Source organism: Rhopilema esculentum, chromosome 6, assembly GCF_057945365.1.
Source record: "Rhopilema esculentum isolate cy_ngs chromosome 6, ASM5794536v1, whole genome shotgun sequence".
In the NCBI taxonomy this organism is placed as follows: domain Eukaryota; kingdom Metazoa; phylum Cnidaria; class Scyphozoa; order Rhizostomeae; family Rhizostomatidae; genus Rhopilema; species Rhopilema esculentum.
This window is the reverse complement of record NC_142820.1, coordinates 1,062,523-1,088,069: the sequence shown is the minus strand read 5'-3', so window position 1 is coordinate 1,088,069 and position 25,547 is coordinate 1,062,523. Positions and strand designations below refer to the sequence as shown.

The following is a 25,547-nucleotide window of genomic DNA, read 5'->3' as shown; positions in this document are numbered from 1 at the left end:
TTATCACTGAACAATGAAGGAAATTGTACAAATTTTTTTGTTTCAGTTGAATTTAAGATCCGGTCAATTGAGGACCCCGTAAGATAGAGTGAGTCAGAAAAGCTTCTGGGCATCATGTCCGAAAGATCTCTCCAATTTTTTCATCCGATAAGAACTTATAAAGTTATACCCTCTACTTAACAAATCAAGTGAAAAGCCACAATGTCTATGTCTACGTCACAAATGACAAGAATCTATTGTGTAGACTGGATTCTTCTGGTAGAAAATCGTCTACATCGATCGACTTGGAGCTTGACAGAAAGCCGTTTAAGTAGGTGCCTTAAAGTATACGTTTCTCAGTTGCACGGGCATTGATAAATGAGAAAAAACTGCTTGAAATATTTGAGAGCTTGGTATAGTTAATAAAAAGTCAAAGCAGGCGGACAAAGCAAGAAAGTAGTGCTTCGTAGCGGATCATTGCAGAATTATTGGCAGAAATATGGAATAAAGATATTTAATTGGCCTGAAACATCTACTTTCTCAGCGAAATCAAAATCTCATAAAAGAACATAGCTGCAGTATTACTGACAAACAAGCTTAACAAAGAATTACTTCATATCAGACAAGGTTATGTGGTGCATTTACTGCCATTTGTCGCTGCTTTGATCATAACATACAGCACTCTAAAGACAACAAACTGTTAATAGACAGTTGAGTCCTGGCAGTAGAAAGTAGCGTTACGATACCTAATCAATTTTCATTATGAAAACTAAACCAAGTCCTGTCTCCTGGAGGGGTCATTTCTCCTGGATGGGTCATTTCTCCTGGATGACGTTTGAAATCCCCTGACTGATTGAAATAAATTAGTTGTAGAATAGAATTATGTTATAGTAGAAATAGACATGCAAAGCTGTAGGCTGTTTACAAAGATCTTAACACATCGATAAATATATAACTGTGACCTGGGCGGAATGCGACCTTGATTTAAGTAACAAATTACAAGATAAGTTGCCAAGAAGACACGATAATAATATTTGAAACAGTTAAAACAAAGTGCGGGGGCCGGAATAACAAGTCCAATCTTTAGGGATATTCCCTATGGCAACCTAAGTAACAGAGGATAGAAACAGAAAAGAAATTTTCTTGGCTCAGTGAGATAAATATTGCTGCCCCAAGATACAGCAGCTATCGTCAGGATTGGTATCTGCCGTTATTAACAAACTGTGGACGAACAAGAGGACCAACAACAATTTTGAAATTGGGTCATCCACTTTATCATGTTCAAGGGCGAAGATATTAATTTTTATTTTGGTCATCTCTGAGTTTTGAATGAAAAGATTAAGATAAAATTGTTCAACATATTTTCATAATAAGATCAAAATTACCAACATACGTGTTTAATGAAAGATTGATACACTTATTAAAGTTTATCCTAAACTAATAGGTCAAATTAAACTCTCTGTTCTTTTGGTTGAAATAGTTGAGATAACAGCCTTCACTTTAAATTGAGGGCATATGAAACACATCTAACCCGAAAAATCAAAACGCTAATTACCATTAAAATTATTTCAACACTTGGTGCATCCAAAGGACGATAGTCGTTGATTGTTCCACATTGACCAGATTTATCCCCTCCCACCCTCCTGCACTTTTCCAAAGTACTGCCAAGCTGCCAGGTGAAAAGCAACTTGGAGTGAGTGTGGTTGAAGTGCTAGATTGAGTGTCTAAATTGTGACAGGGACGCAGTGGGCCGGGCCAATTGGGTCTAAAGATCCTATTTAATTCACCAAATTTGTCTGAAAACTTGGGAAATTTTGCTACTTTGTCAGATTTTTTAGGAAATTATTGTCTATTGCCCCCCTTAATATCTCCAACAGGAACTCTACATTGTGAAGATATTTTTGTGAACGAAGTAGTGAGATTACAACAATACTAAAAGCCTGAAGTGCTGAACATCACTCTTTTTCTCTGAGCGCATCAACTAACCTGGTAAAAATGTGATCAAAAACTGAAAACATCTAAACTAATCTCAACCTCCATCGTAAGACACGACTTAAGACGCTGAACGCCTGTTACCGCTAGAGCAAGAAAAATTGTGTTTGGGGCGTAAATATTAGATTTTACTTGGGTTTGGGCCGTGACAAGCGACTCTGGGAATCCAAGTTCAAAGATACTATTGCGGTTCAATATATACGAAAAATACAGATAGCCTTATAAAATGGACACCAGTGTAGAACAGCTTGTTGTATGAAAGTATCCGTTGCCTAGAAATGAATTTACCAAGGCTTTGGAAGAAGGTGAGAAATTAAGGTGGAAAATACTTTGTCCGTTATTTTTTAAGCTGTCCAGTTTTTCAAGGCTTCGTAAACAGAAGCCTCGTCGTAGAAGTAGTAGAAGAGTTTTATATCTGGTTTAAACACTTATCAAAACCGTGAAAATCAACACTGAACCACGCAAAGAAGCTCCTCCGCTGTCGTCTCCAAAAACTACTTGCCTGAACTAACACAGTCAAAGCACAGTATACGTAGATGCTATCAGGCAAACCCTCCTCAGCCCCCTAAAAACCTGTTTCAAATGAAGTATCTTTGAATCACTGAAGCCTTGTTCAAAAATCCGGCACATAAGAAGCAAGGAAAACTGAAATGGAATGTTCACAGCTTTACCAGGTGGTTTGAGAGCCCCCAGCCCCTTTAAAAATTCCTGAATACAATTTTGACTATTTATATTAATGATAGTTAGATTGGATAGTAATTAATTCACTTGTCTGCAAATTATGTGATGTCTGTATGCAGTGGAATTTTGAGGTATTTTCGAGAATGAATAAAATGCCTTCGAGAATCAAAATTGTCAAAAATCGAGATTACTCTTTTCAAATCTTCCTGGTCGAAATATTGACATTAAATATGTTTAAACATGGGATTGTGAAGTTACAAATCGTTAATTTAGAGAAAAGTCAATAACATGTGTTAATGTCGAATAACAAGTTAACTTGCTTTTGGGAGGTCTAAATGTTCCTAAGCAACTATAATAATCATAGGTAAATAGCCTGATATGACTGAAAGTAGCAGATAGAAAATATAGTCTTAATCTTTCTAAGCATTTTGGTTTCAAAAGAAATCACTGTGGAAATAATTGAAACAGAGAATTTAATTAGTACTCTCTTAGCTGTAATACTTGGGAACTTTTGGGTGTCTTTGTTTGGATAGGCTTAGACGGACGAATACAGGGAATCAAGAAAAATGGCCTAAGTTTGATCAGGCATAATCTTGTATACATTATCATGAGTCAACCACTGTGTCTTTCAAGAACCGCTAGGTCAGAATATCTTAAAATATGAAGCTTTCTTATTTTGTATCGAGATTGTGCATGCTCAAATGGGTGGTCTTCTAATTGTATTTGGCGCGAATGAAGCTTAGTAATGGATACATTTATCAAAAACAAAGATATGACATAGGATTGGCATGTTCATAATATGTTCAGATTTCGGCTCTCTAGCGCATCAAGTTGAATCTGGTTAAAAGATAAATATGCTACTTTCATTCGATAGGTTTATTGTCAGGAAATTAAAAGTTTGTGTCTTGGTTTGACGTATGTTATTGTACAAAAAATTATAGCACTTGTAGTAATCAAAGCATTTGATCAGAATGCCTATCGCAACCATTTAACTGCCACCAGCATAAGCTACGGTGAAAATCAATCTTACAGATATGGACAGTAAAAATCTATTGTTACAGGGTTGGACGTATCTTTGTATTATGTAATAGCTGCAAATAAATCAAAGGGCCAGCCATTTTGTGATAGGATTGATCAATCACAAAGCTGCAAACAACGTAGCATTTTTTCAAATCACAAGTGATCAGATCACAAGTGATCGAATCACAAGTGATACTTAATCAATCTAGCTGCATTTTCAGCTGTAACCATGATTGCTGCCAATACATTTTTAGGTATGCACTCGATACAGTTTAAGCTTCTTATATATTATGAAAGGTATTTTAAAATTTTTTAAAACCAGTTCTTTAACAATCGAACACCGTAAGAAGAGTCATCTGACGGGGTTTGCAAGCGATCTTCCTATCAAGGTGGTCTTATTAATTTCAAATGAGTTGCATACCATTTAGGTAAATATGTGCATATTTCTGTCTTAGTATAGACAAGGCAATAAGAAAAACGACGACGAGTAATTTGTGGCATCAATGGTAAAGACTAAAATCCACGACAAAGGATTATACAATGATTTACTGCCAAATAAAATATGGACATTATATGCCATAAACCAAGCACTGAATGTTTACAGATCAAATATTTGTATCTATTAAAGATCCTGGTATTCGCGCAGAGATTCGACTTGTTTGTATGGTTTTAAAACAGAAGTCTAAAAAATAGCACGACAATAAAATCAATTGGGCCAAAGCATGTATTTGGGCATGTAGAATAATTTCGTTGACCAAAAACGAGAAGGCATGAAGTACCTGCATATCATGTGCCGTATTTCATGCTTCTTCTAGAGCATAATGGCAATTCCTAAAAGATTCTCAAAAGAAGAAAAAATACACCAGAGTTCAGTTTTATTGATTGCAGATATGTCGACAAGATTACTCTGGGTACCAGAGCCTCAAAAACCACGGAATATGTAATTGTAGACCAATGCAGCAGCGAAGAAGGAAACCTTTCAACGTTTTAATGAATCCTTTAAATCAATATATATGAGACTAAATTATGGAGACTCTGGCCTCTAGGGTACGACAGTAAAGAAAGATATTCTCGTCGATATAAGCTTCACTTCGATGTGTGTGATAGATGTCATAGAAAAAAATCGAGGCTGTATAGAACACTGGATAAACAACTTGCTACGAACAAGTTAACTGGCACAAATGGAAAATGACTATAAGTATATGTCATAAAAAATTGATATGAAGTCTTTGCTATGTCAAAAACCTATATGTGAAAATGAAAAAAAAACAAAAATACGTTCTTTAAACAGGGTCATTCAATTAGCCACGATACATTAGCTGCTATAAAGAGAGACCCTGTAAATTTAACCCGTCCCTGATTACAAATGTGGTATGCTTAGCAATCCACCAAGGTGCCTTTTTCCGTCCTTTTCTTCCAAGTGCTTAAATACACAACTTGAAGCGCAATGATTTTTTGCTTCAAAAAACAAGTTGAAAATTTCCAAAAAGACCCAATTACTAAAAAATGATTTATTTTGAAAGAAAGTGTGTTCATGGTAATTTTTGTTTAGTTTACATCAAATCTGTAAAAAGAATGTTTGGAAGAAACGGATTGACACCAAATAAATTGAAACACCTAATAAATACTTATCTATTAAATAAATTGAAAACCCCAATAACAAATTAGGTAATCTAGCCCTCTAATTCTTAACGTTAACAATAATTTGCCCTGACATGAACCCTTAGATTTCTGTCTATCACTTGTATAATACCGAAACATGTATCCATTTAGGCCCCGATACTTCCCCTAATCGATCTAAATTGAATATTTTTCTCATAAGTGGTCAATCTCTTCTTCTTACTTGCAACACAATGTTCATCGCAGTTCGAAGCATCCACCAGACTTGTCATTTGGATGCCATTTTAGTGTAAACCAAATATTAAAAATTCACCTACGGAAAGAGCTCACTGAGGAACATCTTTGAATATTCGTAAGCCACAAACAGTGCAGCATTGGCAGGGAAAGAACGAAGTAGACACGGACTTATTCCACGGTATAAGGCAGCAAATCCTAGAAAAAATCAAAGCACAGTTAGACAGCAATCTTAGACAGCAAGAACAAAAATATGGATAGAACTGGATATTAGACTTTGAGACCAAGGACTCAAACAGTGAGACTATGGACCAAAGAGATGAAACAGGCTCTAAATGGATGCCAAAGTATATGTATACATCCATGAATATACATAATTTATCACACAGACGTTTCATAAATATGAATCATCATTTAATCCAAATATCTTTTGGGGCCAGTGTTGCTTGATAAAGAAGAGGAATGGTTTCTTTTTCTTACACAAACATAGTTCGGAAGGAGTTACACCAGTCAATTCCCTCCTTCATGAAGAACTCTTTAAATATTTCAGTTAGCTAAAGAGGAAACGAGCTCGTCATTGTCGGCCTTGACGTGAAACTCGTGTTTTCTGTGGTGGTCTTCATCCTGAATCCTATTGAGAGTTTTACTTATATGATAACAAAAAAACGATAATTTTACTGGCATGGCCTGATAGAGGGTCTACGAAGACAAAGACTAACATATCTTTGGTTTCAAACAGTGGAGAGGGGAAGGAATGCTGATTTAGAAAACTGAGATTGGTGACATACATGATGAGTTGGATAGTATCTAAATGTCCTTGCGAAAACATTTTCTTGCATAGCAGTACGCTAAAGGAGGATTTCAAGTGTTTTAATTACTACTTAGTTACAGGAAATAGATAAACGATGCTTTTGTTGTCCTGCATTTGTAGCAAAAGCAGGAAATAGCTTCAAAGAATTATACAAATCAAAACGTGAAAGGATTAGAATTCGGCGGCTGATTGGGGCACGAAAGACCAATGCCTTCTCAGCTGTAGTGATAATATGAGATGAAATAAAAGATTGCACTGTAAGTCAGATAATCACATAAAAATAATTTATTATTTAATGATCATATGAGGTTTAAGAAAGATGAGAAAATGCAGGACTTAAAGTCTTTTCAATAAGGTCAACAGCATTAAAGGTATTAGAACAAATACCATTTGGAAATGCATAACTGAATCAAACAAGAAAAGTAAATGCATTTTTGTACAAGGCAATGCCTTTGCAAGAGACCCCACGGCCAAATTCCGGCTTAGAAACCTTTAATTTACTAGAGAAAAGTTCTTTAAAATGAATACCGCTTAAGCGTTTCTTTGGGAATAAGCAGTAAATGGCATCAGGTTGGCAAGAATGTCAACAAAATAAGTTCCCAGTGCCTTACTCCGTAGTCAGTTTATCCCATATGAGTAACTCTCTAATGTGACTAGCTGTTATTTAATGCCTCTTTTGTGAATGGCTTTATCAAGCATTTCAATGCGGAAGACACGTTATATTTAGGCCTTGGTTACCCTAAGGACAAGCACTGTTTTATCCATCAAAATTTTTCAGGATTAGAGAAGGTATCAAAATGGAGGCATCAGCAAAGGCTGCCAATGCCGATGCGCAAACAGGCGTTGTTGCGATGCATCTTCTTAATTAAAAAGGCATTACAATAAGGCACTGTTGGCTTAGAGCATGGGGAAGTGCATTGCCTAATGTATTATAGTTAAGCATTTTGAATGCGGGCACTTCACAGTTAAATCACAAGCAAATAGCAAACACAAATCACCGTCGCTTTTTGTCTGTGAAATGCCGAGGAAGGCTCTGAAATGCGTTCTTAAATGCACAAACCACTCAAAGGCTCTTGCGCAACCGGCATGCTTTGCGATTATTTGTTCAAAACCGGCCTAATATCGAACTGCATGAAAATACAAAACGCAATAAATTTATCTAGAAAGCTGTCGCTAAGAAAGGTAGTTGCGCAAGAGCCTTTAAAGGCAACGTTTTAACTGAATGACAAAGGGTAAAGAATATAAGTTACAGTAGTTGCTATAAAAACTGCCAACAGCAGCAAGCAGTAGAGTAGAAAAATACATCGACCAAGGATTATTTTTAATTGAATTCTGCGTGTAGGTTGTTTTGAGATAAGAACCCTAAAAAAAACCCTTTTTATTGTTCACTTTTAAGCCATTTTTGTGCCTCAGGTAAAAATTGAACTAAAGTATTTTATAATATAAGATATTTCGGTCTTTCCTTTCCTAATAAAATGAATACAATTCTTGGAATAAAAACATTTTGCACCTTTGAAGTAGAAAACAAGGATAGTGTGACTTTTGAAAAAGGAGATTCGTCTTGGGGGATTTACTGTACTTTGGTGAAAGAAAACGTACTGTGCAGTTGTACCACATTTCAAAATCGAAATTCATGAAGACACAAAATTTTACTAGCCAGTTAACGAATTTTAGACAGATTAAAACAGACGCTACATCAAAAAATGGTAAAGTCAAAAAATCGATAGCGAAGTTCAGAGGGATTCCTCTTAGATAATTTCAGATTTATAAAAATAGCAAGAATTAGAAAAGAAATCGCTAAAATTTGAGAGTGAAGAAAAAAATTTCCATGAAATAAATTGGGAATTGGAGGAAATTTGGTGTCATCCACTAATACAAACAGGAGCTACGTCATAGGGAATTCGAGATCATATCCCGTAGCAATTTTTAACTTGATGTTTGTTAATAATTAATAAACAAATTTTTAGTTTATGTATACCCTTTCCCACACTTTGAAGTTCAAAGCACTTATCAAGTATACTCTCTCAACCTCATAAGGTGACAGAGATGGGGTAGATAGCTTGATCCCCAAAGGAAGGTTGATCATTCTCATATTGCAGACGAAGGGCTGCTTAGGCCAGTTTGGGAAGGTTCTTTGCCCTCTTCACATTACCACCACAAGGTAAGCAGCATATCAAACTTTGATAGGAGCGCGGTAGTTAATTCTAAGAGTGAAGAGCGAACAAGATAAAAGACGAATGGTCTTATAAGAGTGGAAAAAAAGAATTTCCTAAACGTTCTGATGTTCTGTAATATTGACAAACATGCAAAAATGCCATCTTTATCAACGCCTCACTTCAAACTTAAATTTTCGATTAAAAATCAACAACTACACGCATTTTCGTACAAGAAACCGCCTTCAAGAGAAGGAACTCGAGGATGATAAAAACTTAAGAACAAAACGAAAATCCTCCTTAAAGATGGAATAGAAACGATTTTTTCGACGAATAGGCATCTATTTTTTGTTTAAATAACATAACAATTGAAATTGCGACAGATTATGTGTTTTATTTCATGTGAGTTTGTGTTATAATTTTAGGTTTCTAAAAAGCAGCTCTTTTGCATTAGGTATTTGGAAAACCTAAGCAATTAATTTAACATTATATTTAGATACTGAGTACCAAATCAGAGCTTAGTTTATTTTAATCTGAGTTCGTTAAGAATATGTAAACCCGAGCTTAGTATGTCACAAAAATATATGTAAATTGGAACAATACGATCCATTTATAGAATCATTGATCAACGGCTAAAATAGCAAGAATTTGTGTTATATTTAGTCACATCTAAACTAATTCATATTTATTAACAACAATCCTGAAGCCCTGACCTTCAAAATGAATATAAGTTTATAAACAATAACAAAGATTGTCTTATTTAAGGAATAAATTAAACAACTAAACAAAATGATCTCTTCGCTGTAGGGATTCAAAGGTATCCTATAAAACCTGCTTCTCTTGTTTACAAATCTTAGCATGGCTAAAGGAAGCCTTATTCATAGACCTAACAATCTGCGGTCCACAGGCATAAATAGGTTAAAAAAATTAATGAAAATCTTGTAATAGAAAATGATTTCAGATTCTATTCGCGAGCTTGAAAGGATAATAGTATCGCACCCGTGGCAAAAACATATCAGTCAACATGTTTCTCTATTAAGCATTTATCCATAAGATAAGCCATTTGATGGGTATGCACATCCAATTTACTAGGTAAAAGAGGCCCGCTGCAATAATAACACACCATTATGCAAGCATGTATTCCTTCAAATAGAGCGATCATCTCCCTTTTCCGTTAAACACAAAAGAGGAACATTCTCATCCTTATTAATTATTGTCCAATGTTATTATTTCTTATTTCCTTTTCATCCGAATGAAGAAAATAAAATATTTCGAAATCATTTGATTCTCCTACGCAGACTTAATTAGAATCGCAAGAGGCCTCCCTCAGCCCAGGTCACAAGCAAATTGAACCGGAGTACCGCCAAGGAGTTGAAGCAAAAACTGTTGAAAATTGAAATACATTGCAGAATCTGAGTAGCACAAAATTAAGTGCAAATCGTTAAAGGTACCATGTGACAAGCGATAACTGAACTTCAAGACGAAATCGCCAGGTGGAGCCCATCAGAGGGATATCAAACAAAGGAAAAATATCAGCAAAGAGTTTACTTTTAAGAGCTCTTAAACTTTGTAATCTACAAAAGATATATATTATTCATAAGCTATAAAAATAAATATGCAGCCACTGAACGAGGGAATAAAATATGCTTCCAAAACTAACAGTACCTTAGAGGTAAAGAAACAATCTTTCAACCTGCTTCTAGCTGCAAAAAATTCTACTTGCAGGAAAAATAAGTTCAACATGTTAAAGAAAAAGCAAATGTTATAGATGAGAAAAATTAAATGTGGCATGTGAAAATGATTTTTAGAGATAATTTATAAAAAAGATATTCTGAAAAAATGAGGACACAGAGAAAGGTAAATCGCGATAAGAAAGGAATAGATAGCAATAAGAATTGTAACCAATAAACAACTGACAGAAAATTGTTTACAGTTAATGAGAGAGAACTGTAAAGCAAAAAGTAGGAAGGAGAGTTCGGTGACTCAAAATTCATTTCTTATCATCAAAGTTATCACTCTCCTACCAAACTTAAAAAACCACCGCCAAATTCTTCATGAAAAAAAGAGACGCCTTATCAGTAATTAAACTTGAAATCTTTTCTAATCCTAAAGACCGAGAAGGATAAGAAAGATTATCCTAAATGTTTGTTCCAGAGACTAATTATACATATGCATTAAAGAGAAGAGATCAATTAATGAAGAAAATTACAGAAACGAATCTATCGCAAATTTAAAACTTGATTAATTTTCCAGTCACTGTTTCTTAAGTGTCAACTATATTTAGTATTTACCCCTTAAGCAAAGGCGAAAAATTGAGCTATCAGTATTTCAGCTTTAGATTAAAGTCTGTCGTTAGGATCTATGAGTTTCTGAGATTGGAATCTTCGATAATTGCCCAGTCTTTGAGACATGAATCAAAACAGCAAGAAAAGAAGAGACGTTTGATGAGGAAGCTTGAGATACTGTTGTAAGATACTGATTTCCAAAGAGAGAAACAGGCAAAAAGGATAAAGTTTCTACATTATAGGCTTGCTGATTAAGGAGAAAAGGAGATGTATTCTTAGCTTCTCAACAAAATATTTTCTACTGCCACTTTGTTTAATTTGCTACTTTGAAATTGGTAAGCAAATCTGAAATCTCAGAACGAACTATTCAAAGTTATAACCTGTTGATGTCCATACAGAAAAACATTGATAATTCAGCCTATTCAGATATTTGATGCTTTCAACGCAATCATAAAATAACCTCAAAACGAAACAGGAGAAGTGCATATAACGTTCTGTATAGCGGGGGGGGAGGGGGGCTGAGGGGTTGAGAGTGCCAATGGACAAATACATCTATAAGTGAAGTGAGGCAAGTCATAAAACAGATTCAATAGATTCCATTAACAGAACTCTTCGAATGTCCGCTAAATGATGCCTCGTTGTAACAGGATAGAGAACCAGCTCCGTCACGGGAAAAGTTTATAGGGCATCTCACTGGATGAAATGCAGTTAATAATGACTAGAAAGTTGTCGATGCTCCCTCTGTCTTGTAGTAAGAAGCAAATCATATCCATCAATCTATCACAAAAAAGAGATTCTACCTAAACTATATCAAATGATTCCAAAAATGGTACCTCCGTTTAACTAAATATCTAAATATGCCAAACTTAGTAGAAATAAAGCTTTTGTTGATAATTTCAACGAAAATAAAAGTGTTTAGAATACTGACAACATAAAAAAGAAAATATAAGTAAAATAACTGTAAGGGGGGGGGGGGGGGTTGTGCAAGAAGATAAAAAGAAACACAATGACGAAAACTTCCTTTAAATAACTTGTTTATCGCATACAACAATCGTGGGGGGCCTTCCATTCCTAAAGATATTAACGATTATTTTTGCTTTAAAGCACTTATTGTATGCAGTAAATTAGACGAGAATGTGTTGATGTCAAAAGCAGGTATGTAAGAATCATGAGGAAATTGAGGCTATCAATATTTCTATGAAGGAGCCAAAGGCCTAGGATTATGTGTAGCTAATGTTGAAATGAAGACGGAAATAGGAACAGAAACAAATTAACTGTTTGTTACTGACTTTGGGAAAATGCCAGCAAATAAGGTAAACACATTAAAAAAGAAATAAAATGAAGTCTCAGTAATTCAGCAAATGTTTGGTTACTAGCAACTCGCTGGTGGGAATCTATCAAATACTTGAATTTATAGCTCAGGGTTGTTGCAACCAACGCCAGGAGCGATATACCGGCAACCCTTGTCGTCCAAGGAAGCGATTAATTTCACGGACCAATTGAGAGTTTATTATTTTTATCAATGCACATATTCAAAATTTTTGAAAATTTGGATGTCACCTTTTGAAAATTTTTATGACCACACCCATCAAACTAAATGGATTGTGAAAAATCTCGATAGGTTTTGGATACTGAACAAATTTCAAAGAGATTTCATAGATTATAATCACTGCTACTGTTATGTTCTCGTTTTTAATATTGTAATGCTCTCTTATTATCTTTATGTATCCACTGGCAGTTGCTTCAATTTTTGATTTTTCAGTGCCAAATCTCTTTATTTTAGTTTTCTCATTGCACAAAATTTGAGTTTATCACTGCACAATAACGATTTATTACTGCACAAATTGGTTATCACTGCACGATAAAATAAACCCTGGACCAATTTCAATTGCAAACGTTTGTAATGTGACTTGAAGAAAGTATACATTTGCGAAATCTGTCCCGCCGTAATTTTATATGTCAAGTTCCTGCCAAAATATCAGTATAATATCACTTTACAGACCTTGTCAAAAACAAAAAAAACCAATGCGTTTATGGAGAATATTTCTCAGCTATTGGAAACTGCCTGTTTTTAGGAAGAAGACTTCAGGTATGCTTCTTTAAAATTATTTCAATCTTTCGGTCTTATCAGTATGTTTTTACTGTTGCTCATTGCATTAGGCAAAATGATATCGCATCGCATATATAACAGCAGATCATGATCATTTAAATCAAGATATGAATCGCTGCACAAAATACAGATGCTTTAATTGCTCAGGTACACAAACTCTTTGAATATTTCGGAGTTAAACTCCTAAAAATGTAGAAATAGATACACTATTCTTGCTAGGGCAATTCTTTTAGATACGACTCTAAAATATTTTACCGATTAAACTACATCAAAATAGAAAAATTGATTCAATGACTCAATATTGACATATTCCAAAGTGTCAAGGAAATTGTCTGAAGAATCAAAAATGTCTGAAGAATAAAAAATGTCTGAATTTGTCTGAAGAATAGTTTAGAATAGTTCTGAAGAATGTTTGGTTGTTGTGCGGCTCAAAACAGTAAAGTTCTTCTTGCAAGAATCCGGTTCACCCAGGTTAACGAGAAAGGGTAATTTTTGCATCTAGTCATAGCAGTTCTCCCTGTAAGACTACAGGTGAGGGTACAAAGACCACATTCGAATATAATTGTAACTTTAGGGGCTTTGTTATCTAATGTTGTGAGAATATATCAACAGGTCATATATTAATTGGTCAGGTTCATTTTTACATCAAGAGAAGAATTGATACCAGACAGATAAGGGCTTAAAAACTCATTTGCTTTCGGTTTGATAAACCAGAAGAAATTTTTCCTTTTTCTTGAATAAATGGTCATATTTTTCTTGCCTAAGAGTGCATACAAGAGGATGATGTCTTTACAGGAACATATAGTTTCAACACAAAACGAGCAAGGCTCTCAGCTGACATTGATGTTCGAGATACTGATTTCGTTGAATGAATTTAAGATGAAAATGGCAATGAAAAAAGTAAAAATTTTACAGCGTTTTCGTCTGACACTGCTCAGAGTATAAAACTTCACTGACCGCCAGAAAATTGAATATTTTTCAAAAGCCAAGTATACTGTAAAGAATTGGATGCAAATATAGCATCTAGGGGATTTTTACAGAACGTTGAAGTTTACTCGAAATTGCTGGCGAGCATTTTGAGCAAATCATGGAATGAAAAATTTGAAATATAAGATAGTATTTTGAAAAAATAAAACAATTTGAGGGTCTAATAAGATAGAGAGTTCTTGGTTTTGGAAGCAGATATATAGTGGCTTTTTTAAAGTTGGCATGAAGGAAAGCATAGCATCTGCTACGCAACTCAAAGATTAAAAAAAAACTAAGCACCTCGAGGAAAAAAGAAAAATCGTGGAGTTTATCAAGAAATAGATCAAGAGAGAAGAGAGAAGAAGAAATAAATCAATGATCGTATATGGTTTTGATGGAAAGAAAAAGAAAATTTTCTTTAAGTTAAGCAAGTGAAAATAGCTTTGTTCGTAAAGTACCCAAGAAAAAGTATAGTGGGTTCTCAAAATATTGAAGATGGCAACATCAAGGAGCCTTTAAAAAATCAGAATAAGGAAAACTATACGGAATATTTACACAACAGTCAGAAGTTGTCAAAACTTAATTAAAAAAGTTTGATTGACATTCAAATACACCACTAAAGAGAGTCTACATGAAACTTAAGGTTATCTAGAAAAAGTGGATTTTGAATGGATCATTTGGGAGTTCTCTCTAACGCAGACAATTCAACTGGTTTCAATCATTACAAAGATCGATTTCAAAAATAAAATAAAGAAGAGATGGGATAAAGAATGGAAAAATGAGAAAATTGCATGAGCCAGCCACGTTTTATGAAATACCTTTACTGATGACGACCGAATTTAAATAAAGGAAAAAGAAAAAGAGAATAAATACGGGCAAAATTTTTGGAAGAAGATCGTTTCTTAATATTCTTCCTTGAAACCTTATACAGTCGTTAGGATAATCAATTGGGTAGGTTTGCTCAGTGTGAGGATTCTGGATTCGCCAAAATATGACCATCATTTGACTGTTAATGGTTGATGAATAGAACTACACAATGTAAAACAAAACAAAAAAATATGAAACGACGCTCTGTTGATAATGGCGAACCAAGCTTCATTGCAGTGATAAAATTTTGAGTCGTGCAATTATTTTACTTTTAACATCAATTTATTTTGAAAAGGTAGTTTACATTGTTCCTGCAATGAAAAAACCGCGATATTTGATTTGAAGCAAAACATGACAGAAAAAATGCAAAATAAAATTTGCTTATTCAATAAAAATAGTTGTGGTTAATGAGGAGTGTTTACGACTGGAAATTATTGAAAGAGAAGCATTTTAGAGCTAAAAAGGGTCAAAGACCATTAAATGATTAAAATCTTTGTGATGGTTAATTTGTGTTTAGCAATTTTACAAAAAGGAGAAGAAATTTACAAAATAAAAGGGCGATAAACACAATATTAACTGATACTTTAAACTGACAGAAACTTCTTGGTTCACAAGCTGTTAAATGGACAGTTGAGGCGGATATTATTAAAATCAGTAGATGCGCACTAAAGGAACTGTATTAAAAAGATGGGTACATGAAGTCTTGTCAGCCTAAGTAATCAAATATCAATTAAGGCAATGGGATGAAATAAAACAAAAATAGGTTATTAGCAAATGCAGAGTTGAATAGCATTTTGTGTACTTGGTAATTTGAAATCAACCTGTTTTAAATATCAAAGACCCGGGGAACGATATTTGATAATGATAAATTAGACTTGGAAAATAGCATCGGCAAAGACAGTTGTCGAAAGCAATGCAAGACTGCTAGCATCGAAGCAGTTTAAATCTTTGTTTTCAATTTTTTTTCTTTTTTTCATATAATTTATATCTGTAATTATCATTCCCCTTTTCCATTCGCTGACGTTCAACTGATCCAATTGACGTAAAATACAAAACCTTTGAGTTTTTTCTTCCATAACTTTTGCTACTCACCTTGGAGTAGAGAGAGTTTGTAGAATCGACCCAACAGTGCTTATATTCTGTTTTTACGATTCTTTCTACCACACAGCAAGTACTATTGCCATCAACGTAAACGTGGACAAGGGGAAGCTTATTGAAAAGGAAATAAACTTGTAAATGATTCAACAAATATAGCATATAAACGTAAACAAACTTGGAAGAAAATAAATCGAGTATGTGGATGAATTGAGATAGCTTATGATCCTAATTGGAAGGGTTAATATTTGTTGATTAACGTAATTAAAATTGGGGGAAAAGCGGGTACACAGAAACCTTGTGAGAAACATGAGAAATCCTGCCTAGTTCATAAACAGACAAACGACAAGGGAAAACATATTTAATATATCAGTTCACGCAAATTATTTCATTGCTCGAGGCTTTTTGTCATGGTTCGTACAATTACTGAGAGAATAAAACTTAATTACACAATGCGACATGATAAAGCAAAAAGATTTCATCGGGAAATACAAGCATTTGACGATCAATGCTTTCTATTATTACTTAAGTTACTTTATTTGTTTTAGAATAACTGTTTTAATGACCTGAAAACAAACGAAAATCTTTGGAAACAACGGTTTGTAAACCAGGCAGGAAACCAAATGTTCTAAGAGATTCAACTAACAGTGAAGCAGGCTTAAATTCTGATTAAAGGACCGAAATCCGGAAAAATGACATTGAAAAGTTTGAATGGACCAACTTCAGGAGATTTCCTTGGCAAAACTGATGACAAGGAGTAATTTGGAAGAGCAAAATGAATTAAAAAGTTGGTTTTGCAAAGAATCTTAATTATTGCACAAGATTAGCATAATGTCATTAAGGAAAAACATTACTGTAACAATAAGTGAATGGGTTTTTTAACTAGCAGAAATTGTGAGGAGATAGATTGCCGAGTCATATGTTCTTTTTGCTTAAAAACAAACAATGGTCTGTGATAACGAGCCATTTCGGAGAAGAAAATTATGTCTTGGAGTTATAAGATTGAGATAAAGATGATGTTTTTGACATCTACTTTGAATTGTAAGGTATTTGAAGTAATGAATAACGGATTAAATAAGCTATTGAGAGGGTTATATCAGTTAAAAAAATAGCGAAGGAATGAAAGAGTTAATCGATCAATGCAACAAGGAATTTACGAGTGTTTTTCACAACTAAAATAGATGACAGTAGATTTGAAGGAGATAATTTATCTTTATAGCTACGTAAGCTGTGCTTTCAGAGTCATGAATGGGTAAACAGGATTAATTAAAATACACAAAGCATGCATTGCAGAAAGAGTTTCAAGAAAAAATATATTCTAAACCTTGTCAGTTACAAGAAATTAAAGATTTGTAGAACTTGGTCAGATTTCGTAATGAAAATGGCTATTTTAAGAAAGGAAGGAACCGCTCAAGAAAAGCAAGGGAAATCAACAAGAGAAATCAATTGACAGTTGGAAAACGGTGAAATGGCACCGAATGGGACTGGCCTGAAAAGCAGAACGAAAATGCATACCTTCCTCACGAACGATCTGCTTTCCTAGGGATAGAAACCCGAGGCTTGCACCAGCCTGAACCTACGGTAACAGAATGAATAGATGGTTAATCAGTGCGTTGCAGTAAAGAGAAGGGCAACGAAAACAAAGAAATTACAAATTCGTAACGAAACTTGCATCACACGCATAGGACATTAATATAGCAAATTTTTTGTACTGAAGGATATCTTTAACAAGGATTACCCTAACAGGGGCCAAAGGAAAAGGGTGAAGACAAGACTTGTGCAGTCTTCAAAAAGCTTTAAATTGATAATCAAATATTTTTCCACTCCATGGCCCTTAAACTTCGGAGTTTCACTGGTGAATAGTAAAGTTGCAATCTTTTTTAGAAGCAGTTTAAATCAAACTAGAAGTAAATACACTATTTTACAAGAATATTGTTTATAAGAAAACGAAGGCTCAAAATCATCCAATTTCAAAGAATATTATAAGAATATAGCGCAGCCTTAGGTTGCATATTTGAGAATCATTTTTCAGCAGTTGCCTGTCTTATCACTTTCATAACAGAGAATCGAATGAATGACATAGCTCATAGCTTTTCGAAGACACAAAATGAAGATTATACAATAAACGAAAACCATGCCAGCTTTTCCTTTCAAAGGACCTGCTGTGAGGAACTTGGAATAACAATGAATAAGTTTAAAACATCTCATTTTTGGCATTGATGGTATATTAAGGCCCTTTCTCAAAATTTGGATGCTGGTTACTGCACCATCATTATGAATATATGTCCATTCACAAGGTAGATTCCCAGAAAAATTGGATGATTGCAAGGGCTCAAACATTTACAAAGAGGGCTCCACCGAAGATAGATGGAACTAAAGACCAATCTCTAACCTTTCTGTAATTTCACGATGAAAAGATAGTCTTTGCGCAGGTACTTCATTATTTTGCTGAGAATGTGTTTTTCTATACAGATCAGTCATGTTTCAGGCTTTTTCTCTTCGAATTGACATGTTTGCTAAAGTGTACCCATGATTGGTATCTGAACTTCGACAAAGGGACCTTTTCTGAAGCCACTTTTATTGACTCAATGACAGAAAGCCTTTGGCACTGTCAACCACGATATTCTTGTAACTTGGTAGCTTGAAGCCTAACTGGGTCACATTACAACTAAATAGTAGAAAGCAATGCTGTAAGGTAAATGGCCATATATTTGAAATACAGGACATCAAATGTGGGGTGCCTAACCTTGTCGAAGTGAATAAAAATGAATGAAAATTTCTATTTGAAGAAACTTGCTTACTTGGGATCTAGACTTGATGACGTCTGTAGGATAAATTGTTGCCCATAGTGATACTCCGCCCATACCGCCAGCGATAACTGTCTTCAAAAGACCTGAAACAAAAACGCATTACATTTAAGGGGCTATATTCATTAAAATTTAATTTACTATCATGACAGAATAATCAAGTATAGTATAATAAAATTCAATGCATTATTAAATAAAAAATTACAAAAATGAGAACAAAAAAAGTAAAAAAACATAATTGTGTATAAGGTGGATTGTTTCAAGAAAGGATCTTTAAAAATGTTAACTAATGGAGGGAGAGCCCCCATAAAATTTGCAAATGTACAATCCCCAGTGAACTGCGAAGGGTGCTTTATTTGGTGAGCAGTCCATTGATTAGCAAGAGACATTTTCTAGGATTAATTTTCAGATTTTCATTTGAAATGATTTCTCATAATCGAGAAGTTGGTGAAATATTGATTGTCTTATGTCAGCAAAATCGATTTAGTTTCAATGATTGTAAATTCAATTGCGAATTCAACTGAGAAATTTAATGGATCGGGAAAGTGCATTTTACCGTGAGTTTGCACAGCACTTGAGATATTGGCAGGACAATATGCAACTGGCATAACACCAGAACGATGTATCCATCTAGATGTATGCAAACTGTGTATGAATATCAAAACAAAGCTTAACTTGAATAATTCGCTGGCAAAAAACTTGTTAGAGGTTCTAATATTGCTTCAAATTTATTTATTTGCTCCTCAATTAGTGCATATTTTTTGTTAAATTTGGATTCGCAGATTTTGATTATTCTGGTTTGATTTGATATGTTGCTAGTTGATATGATGACATAATTGGCCTATTCTGCGATACAGTTTACTGTGATACGGTAAGGGCTGTAAGAAAAATATCCAGGAACACGCATCAAGGCTTCGTCGACATTGCAAAATTCATTTGCTAGGGTAAAAGAAACCAAACGGTAGACTGGCAACAACAGAGGTATGAAGATGACTGCTTGCAGAACAAAATTGCCTCATAAAATATCTGTCTAAATTTCTGTTCCGCTATTTACGAATTCCGTGGAGCACCAGAATGCTATTAATCATCCACTGACTGCAAATTTCCATCTTTTGGGAAGATCCATCTTATATAAACAATATACTGGAAAGGGACCATTCCAAGTTAATGAAACCCATTAAAGTGCAGCCATTAAACATACATGATAGTGGTATTTTTGGCTAATTGGTCCATGGCCAAGGTCGTCTCACATAACTTCTGTCAATCCTCTTTTCCTCTGCAAACCTCTTTGCATCAACCTTTGCCATCAACTCAAGCCTCGATGATCGACCATTACAACCCTATCATTAACCCCCTTCATCTCTTTCAATGTCACAAATTAAGTTCTCCACCCGCAAAGTCCGCAAACCTCTTCTCCTACTGAATACCTCTAAATCTACATGACAGTCTACCAGCAATTGTTCCAAAACATGTTTCCAGGAACTCGCACAAATCCTTAACAAACATTTCCAGCTCTCCAATTCACTTGGCATTTTTCGAACCTCCTGGAAACTAGCCCACGAGAGTAGAATTATCTCTTTCGACATCTCCATCGCCTTCGATCGTGTCTGGCACAAAGTTCTCCCTTCAAAACTCCCCTTGTATTGTCTCCATCACACCCTTATAAATTGGATTAGTACCTTTCTCTCAGACAGGTCTATAGCCATTAGAATCGACGGCTATCTCTCAAGTTGCCATTCAAATAATGCCGGTGTCCCACAAGGTTCTGTCATATCTACTGTTTTTTTCATCTTTTCATTAAATGATCTGCTTACTTCCACCGCTACAAATACTCATTATTTGCTGACGACACCTATCTGAGCTCTTTATTTCCCTTTGATTCTCCACATATTATCTATTACAAACAACCCCCTTCAAGAAATATTTCAGCTTCACTTCTTATTGACGACCTTGTAAAAATTGAGAAGTGGGGTAAAGACAATTTTGTAAAATTTAATCAAACAAAAACCATACAGATTGTCATTTCACGCAAATAAAACATTTACTTTCCTCCAGTCTCCATGAACGGTCCTGATTTAAACCTTTTTTGCTTGTTTTCCACAATTAGGCCTTTCTGTTTCTTCCAAACTTAATTGGAAATCTTACATTCTTCTATCGCTTTAACACCCCTCTTTCCCTTGGCTTTCTTTCTAGAGCACGTGGATTTTTCTAACCATCATAACTCTTAACAATTTATAAGTCTCAAATCCGTCTCTCAATTGAGTACTGCTCCCATATTCGGGGTGGTGCTCCAAAATCTTCCTTGCCCTTCCTTGACAAAGTCAAATCCAAAGCCATTCGTCTCATCATCAACTGCAACCTCACCAAGTCTCCTCAGCCTCTTTTCCATCAGCGCTATGTCGCCGATTCCGCTATTTTTCAAAGATTTTACGACAGCCATTGCTCTCAGGAGGACATACACAAAATACCAGACACGCTTCCAGTGTTTACCCTCTCCAAATCTCCTTATCAAACGCGCCAACTCAATCCCACAACTCTTCCTTCCTCTCTAGGTAGGTGCTCTACCCCCTTCCTGTTTCCTTGTCTCTTACAACGTGTCTTTATTCAAAACAAAAGAAACAAAATTGAACTTTCTCTCGTTTCCTAATCCTTTCTCCCTTATCCTTGTTATGGCCTAGCTATAGGCTCATAACATTTACCCAACGTCATCAAATAAAAAAAATTTAAAAAATGGGAGAAATTTTACCCTAGTTAGTGGAAAAACTCATGATACCTCATGTAATTTGAGCTCGGAATTATTGGTCGAAAGGATTATTGGTCGAAACATCTTTCATTAACTGAAATCTGCTATGTAAAAAACATTACTGAATAACAGCGAGAAAATATTGAGAGCTCTTCGATAATTCAAATAATAATGATACAAAAACTATGCACAGCTTACAAACCAGCAATTGCATACAACTTTCATACCCGCTGGATGCAGCAATAAAAAAAAGTTTTAACCATATAGATATCTCTGTTCAAACAAGCTTAGTTAAATGTTACTGAAATATCCAAACATTTGATACTTTACAAAGCAAACATTCGTTTTGATATTTTTTCAGCTGCAAAATTTCCTACAAATATCTCAAACGTTGTGCAAACTCATGTGAAAGTGCACATTTCGAATCCATTAAATTTACTTTTTAAGTTGAATTCAAGGTTTAATTTAGAAACATTGCAACTAAATTAACTTGCTGTGTATAAAACAAGCCATCTTTCAGCAATTTCTAGATTACAAGAAATCCTTCAAATGAAAATATCTGAAAAGTAAATCTAGGAAATAATGCCCCTTGCTAATTAGTGAACTGATCACCAAAAAAGAATCCTCCTCAATCTACTAGAAATTGTACGTTTGCACATTCTATGGGGGGGGGGGCTCTCATTTAATTAGTAAACCAAATAAGAGACCTTCTCTTTAAGTAGTCCATCCTACGTACAGTTATGTGATATGCTTTCTTTATAGTTGTCATATCGTCACTTTTAGCAAATTTGCTGTATTATGTTGCATTCAATTCATTATCATTGGAAATTTTACGTAGGATGGATTAATAATTCAATTAAACCTGCAACGGAACAAAAAATTGACTGAGGTGTGGCTGTGATATCTTCAAAGAAAGTCTCCCTACAAGACAGAGACAATTTACACCTAACTTGCATGGGATGGATGTAACAAACACATCACTGCTCACCATACTTCTCACTTTTCATGTCATTGGTTGAAGCCAGAAAATATTTAGTTGCTTCATAGCCTCCAAAGAAGAAGAAGTATCCTGGCATTTCTCTTGCAACTGTTGCAGCAAATCCATTGTAAAATCCAAGAAATCCATCAGCTTTAAAAGTGTCCCTCATTACACTCAGAGGACCCCTGAAAAATAGATTCAAGCAATGTACATAGCTAATCTTTATTGATATAATTTAAAATTATCATTGACTTAAAGGGTTGGACTAGGCCATTATATTATTGGTTCCTTTCTTAGAATATTCTAACATGTTCAGCTAAAAGACCTACATATGGATATTGATTTGAAACCCTTACTTAGTCAAGCAATAATCATTAGCATTATATTATCACTATTATTAAAGAGGAATAATTACTTAAAAATCTAGTGCTTTTCGATTCCATGGACATAGAAATTAGAAAAGATTGCTATTATATTGTTACACCAAAAGAATGGGCCTAGTCTTTTTAGTATGTAAAAAAAGTAGTCTTGGTCTAGATTTTTTAAAAACTCTGTGAATATAACTTCTGGTGTCTTTCATTCATTTTCAAACTTTAGTAAACTTATAGACATCATCTGGGCACATGGCTTTGATAGCTCTGTCTTGAGCTCTTTCCATGTGTACATCAGCTAATCAAGTAAAACTAATGTTGTTTATCTTAACCTTTTTGTATTACTTGATCTTCAAATTTACAGTACTGATTGTATTGAACAACTTTAGAATGATGTAACTTGTAATTAGCTTGATAAGCTGAAAAAAGTTTTGAGTTTGAGCTCGAGTTATAGACACTTACTATTAAATGTGAGCCTTCTACTTTAAAAATTAATGAAAACTCTGTACTACAAGGAAACTATTTTGTATAATAACTTAGAATTCTAACGGAATACAAAGCACACATTTGGAAAGCTGCAAATGGTATATATCTATATTACAAGCTGATTACACTGTCTTTGCTTTGAACTTTGAACAGCTTTATTATAAAAAGGTGCACCAAGAGGGCAATGCCTTTCAAAGCATTTCTTGTAATTTTTGAGTGATTCTATTGGATATTTTCATGGTTTCTTGTTTCTTACTATATGTTATAGGTTGGCGTGCCTCCCCCACTTTTCTGCAGAGGAAATAAATTGGTTTATGAAAAAGTAGAAATAAATGTAGTCCACAATTCTGTACCTAATTGAGCCTAAAATTCTCTGAAATATGCCCTTAGCTTTAATAGCCTTGCTACTAGGTCTTTTAGAAGACATATAATTGAACATATGAATTTGCTCGAAGATACCAGTGATTGTCCAATGTTTACAATTAATAACAGCTTGGCTGTTGAAAGCTAGAAACCTGATCTGACCCAGAATAACTTGGTGGCAGCACAAAACAATGGAGTTTTGTTTTTCTATGGCCTAAAAGCTTGGCTCCCAAAGCCTATATGTTAAGAGAAATTTATCAAAAACGTCACAAAAAGAGAGATATTGGCTGTTGAAAGGAGAAGAAACAGCTGGAAAGAACTTTTCTGAGGATATGAGAAATAGAGAATAGGCAGATTTGTTCTTTAAAATTATCATCAAGAAAGCTTCAAAGTTTGATTGTATTGTCAATCCATTCCTACTAGGAAAGAGAAAATCTAGATGTAATTATAAATTTTATTGAAACTCTTTTCGACCAGCACAGTTTAAAGGTTTTTCAAAACCAGAGTCCTTTTTTGCTAAAAGCACTTTATTCCCTAAAAATTTAAGATCAGACTTTTCAAAATAATATCCCAAAGATACAAAATATCTTAGCCTTTTATTTTAATAGTTGATGGTTCTTTGTTGACATTTGAATGTTAATGTATTTTATTAAAGCCTGTTTCATTTTTATTCTTCGTAATTTTATTTTATTTTCTTTTTCATCTTTTTTTTGTCATCTTATTTCTTCATCATCTTATTTTCTTTACTTTTTAAATCAAGAAAATTTCATCAGGAGCTACATTAAGAAGGTTATTTGAAAACTTTGCAAGACCTTTCCTATATCAATTCAAAATTACAGAATTATGGGGCCTTAATGAAAATGATGCCTCAGATTTTTCTTCACTTAAAATCAATTTTAGATACAGTTTCTAGCTATCCCAAAGATGATTTATTTCTAAAATTTTTCTTGCCACCAACCATGGTGGTGGCCTTTCCTAAACCCTTTCAAAACTGTAGTAAATTGGACCCCTTCACTTTAAAAAATGTTTTGTAAGCCCTGATGCCAGACATTTAAGTGTCTTTTTGGCATGGGAATGGTACACAAATTTGTATAAAAAAGTATATATTTATCTCCTAACAGAATATGTTTGCTTCCTGCCAGGTTCTTTGCAGCTTTGGTTCCAATTGAACCTGGAAACATGCGACTAAAAAACAATAGAAAATCTTACATTCCAGGTTTCAGTGTGCCGAATTCCCTTGCTGTTTGTAATCTGCATTTGATAAGTTCAAGTGGGCAGAGAAAAAATGATGCAAGAAAGGCGGCCAGTGATCCAGAGCAAGCATGGTGAAAAGCATTCAATTCTGCTGCACTAGTTCCTGTTGCAACCTGCACTAGCTTTTGACATTGACTATAGCAGAGAAAAATTACAGAGTTTTCTCCTATCTGAGCCATCAACGCTGGTGTTGCACCGGCATAAAATCCCCTAAACCCATCTTTAACTGACATTTCTTTTAGGCATTGCAATGTACTCCTGTATAAATGTGGTGAAACTTGCATCTTCACTTTAATTGTATCAAATGGTTGGCCCGCATAAACGCAAGCAATTCCTCCAGCTGACCCAGCAGTCAAGTCTATAAGCATTTCTCTCCTTACTTTTCTCCAGTCTTTAACAGCCATTTTCTACCAAAAAAGAAAAGAGAATGATGATGAGCTCACAGGCGCCTTGTAGGCCAGGTCGAAAATGAAGTACCAGTTCAGACATCATTTATTAAAGTAGATAAAAGGTTTATACAAAAACATTTTACGTATAGGCCAAAGCAAAAATGCATTTATTTATTACTTAGAAGGTATTCAGGATAAAACATACAAAAAATCAGACTGTAAAGACTTCCAACAGTTCTCTGGTTTATCAGTAACCTCCCTCTTACACTTCCTCTCTCTTGGATCTTCCACGAAAAGTTGTTGTTGTGGCTCTTCTGGTGCCACGAACGACCCCTGCCGTGA

General features: G+C 34.6%; 1 protein-coding gene across 1 annotated transcript; it reads right to left on the bottom strand.

The window, feature by feature from the left end:
• Positions 1–4,806: 4,806 nt before the first annotated feature.
• On the bottom strand, positions 4,807–25,547 carry LOC135686239 (mitochondrial ornithine transporter 1). Its single transcript, XM_065202436.2, has 6 exons — positions 25,411–25,547; positions 24,772–25,223; positions 22,352–22,527; positions 18,615–18,706; positions 17,329–17,389; positions 4,807–5,724 (listed from the first exon to the last, which is right to left on the bottom strand). Exons 2-6 carry the CDS (start codon positions 25,218–25,220, stop codon positions 5,606–5,608), a joined length of 897 nt encoding a protein of 298 aa, XP_065058508.1. The 5' UTR covers positions 25,221–25,223; positions 25,411–25,547; the 3' UTR covers positions 4,807–5,605.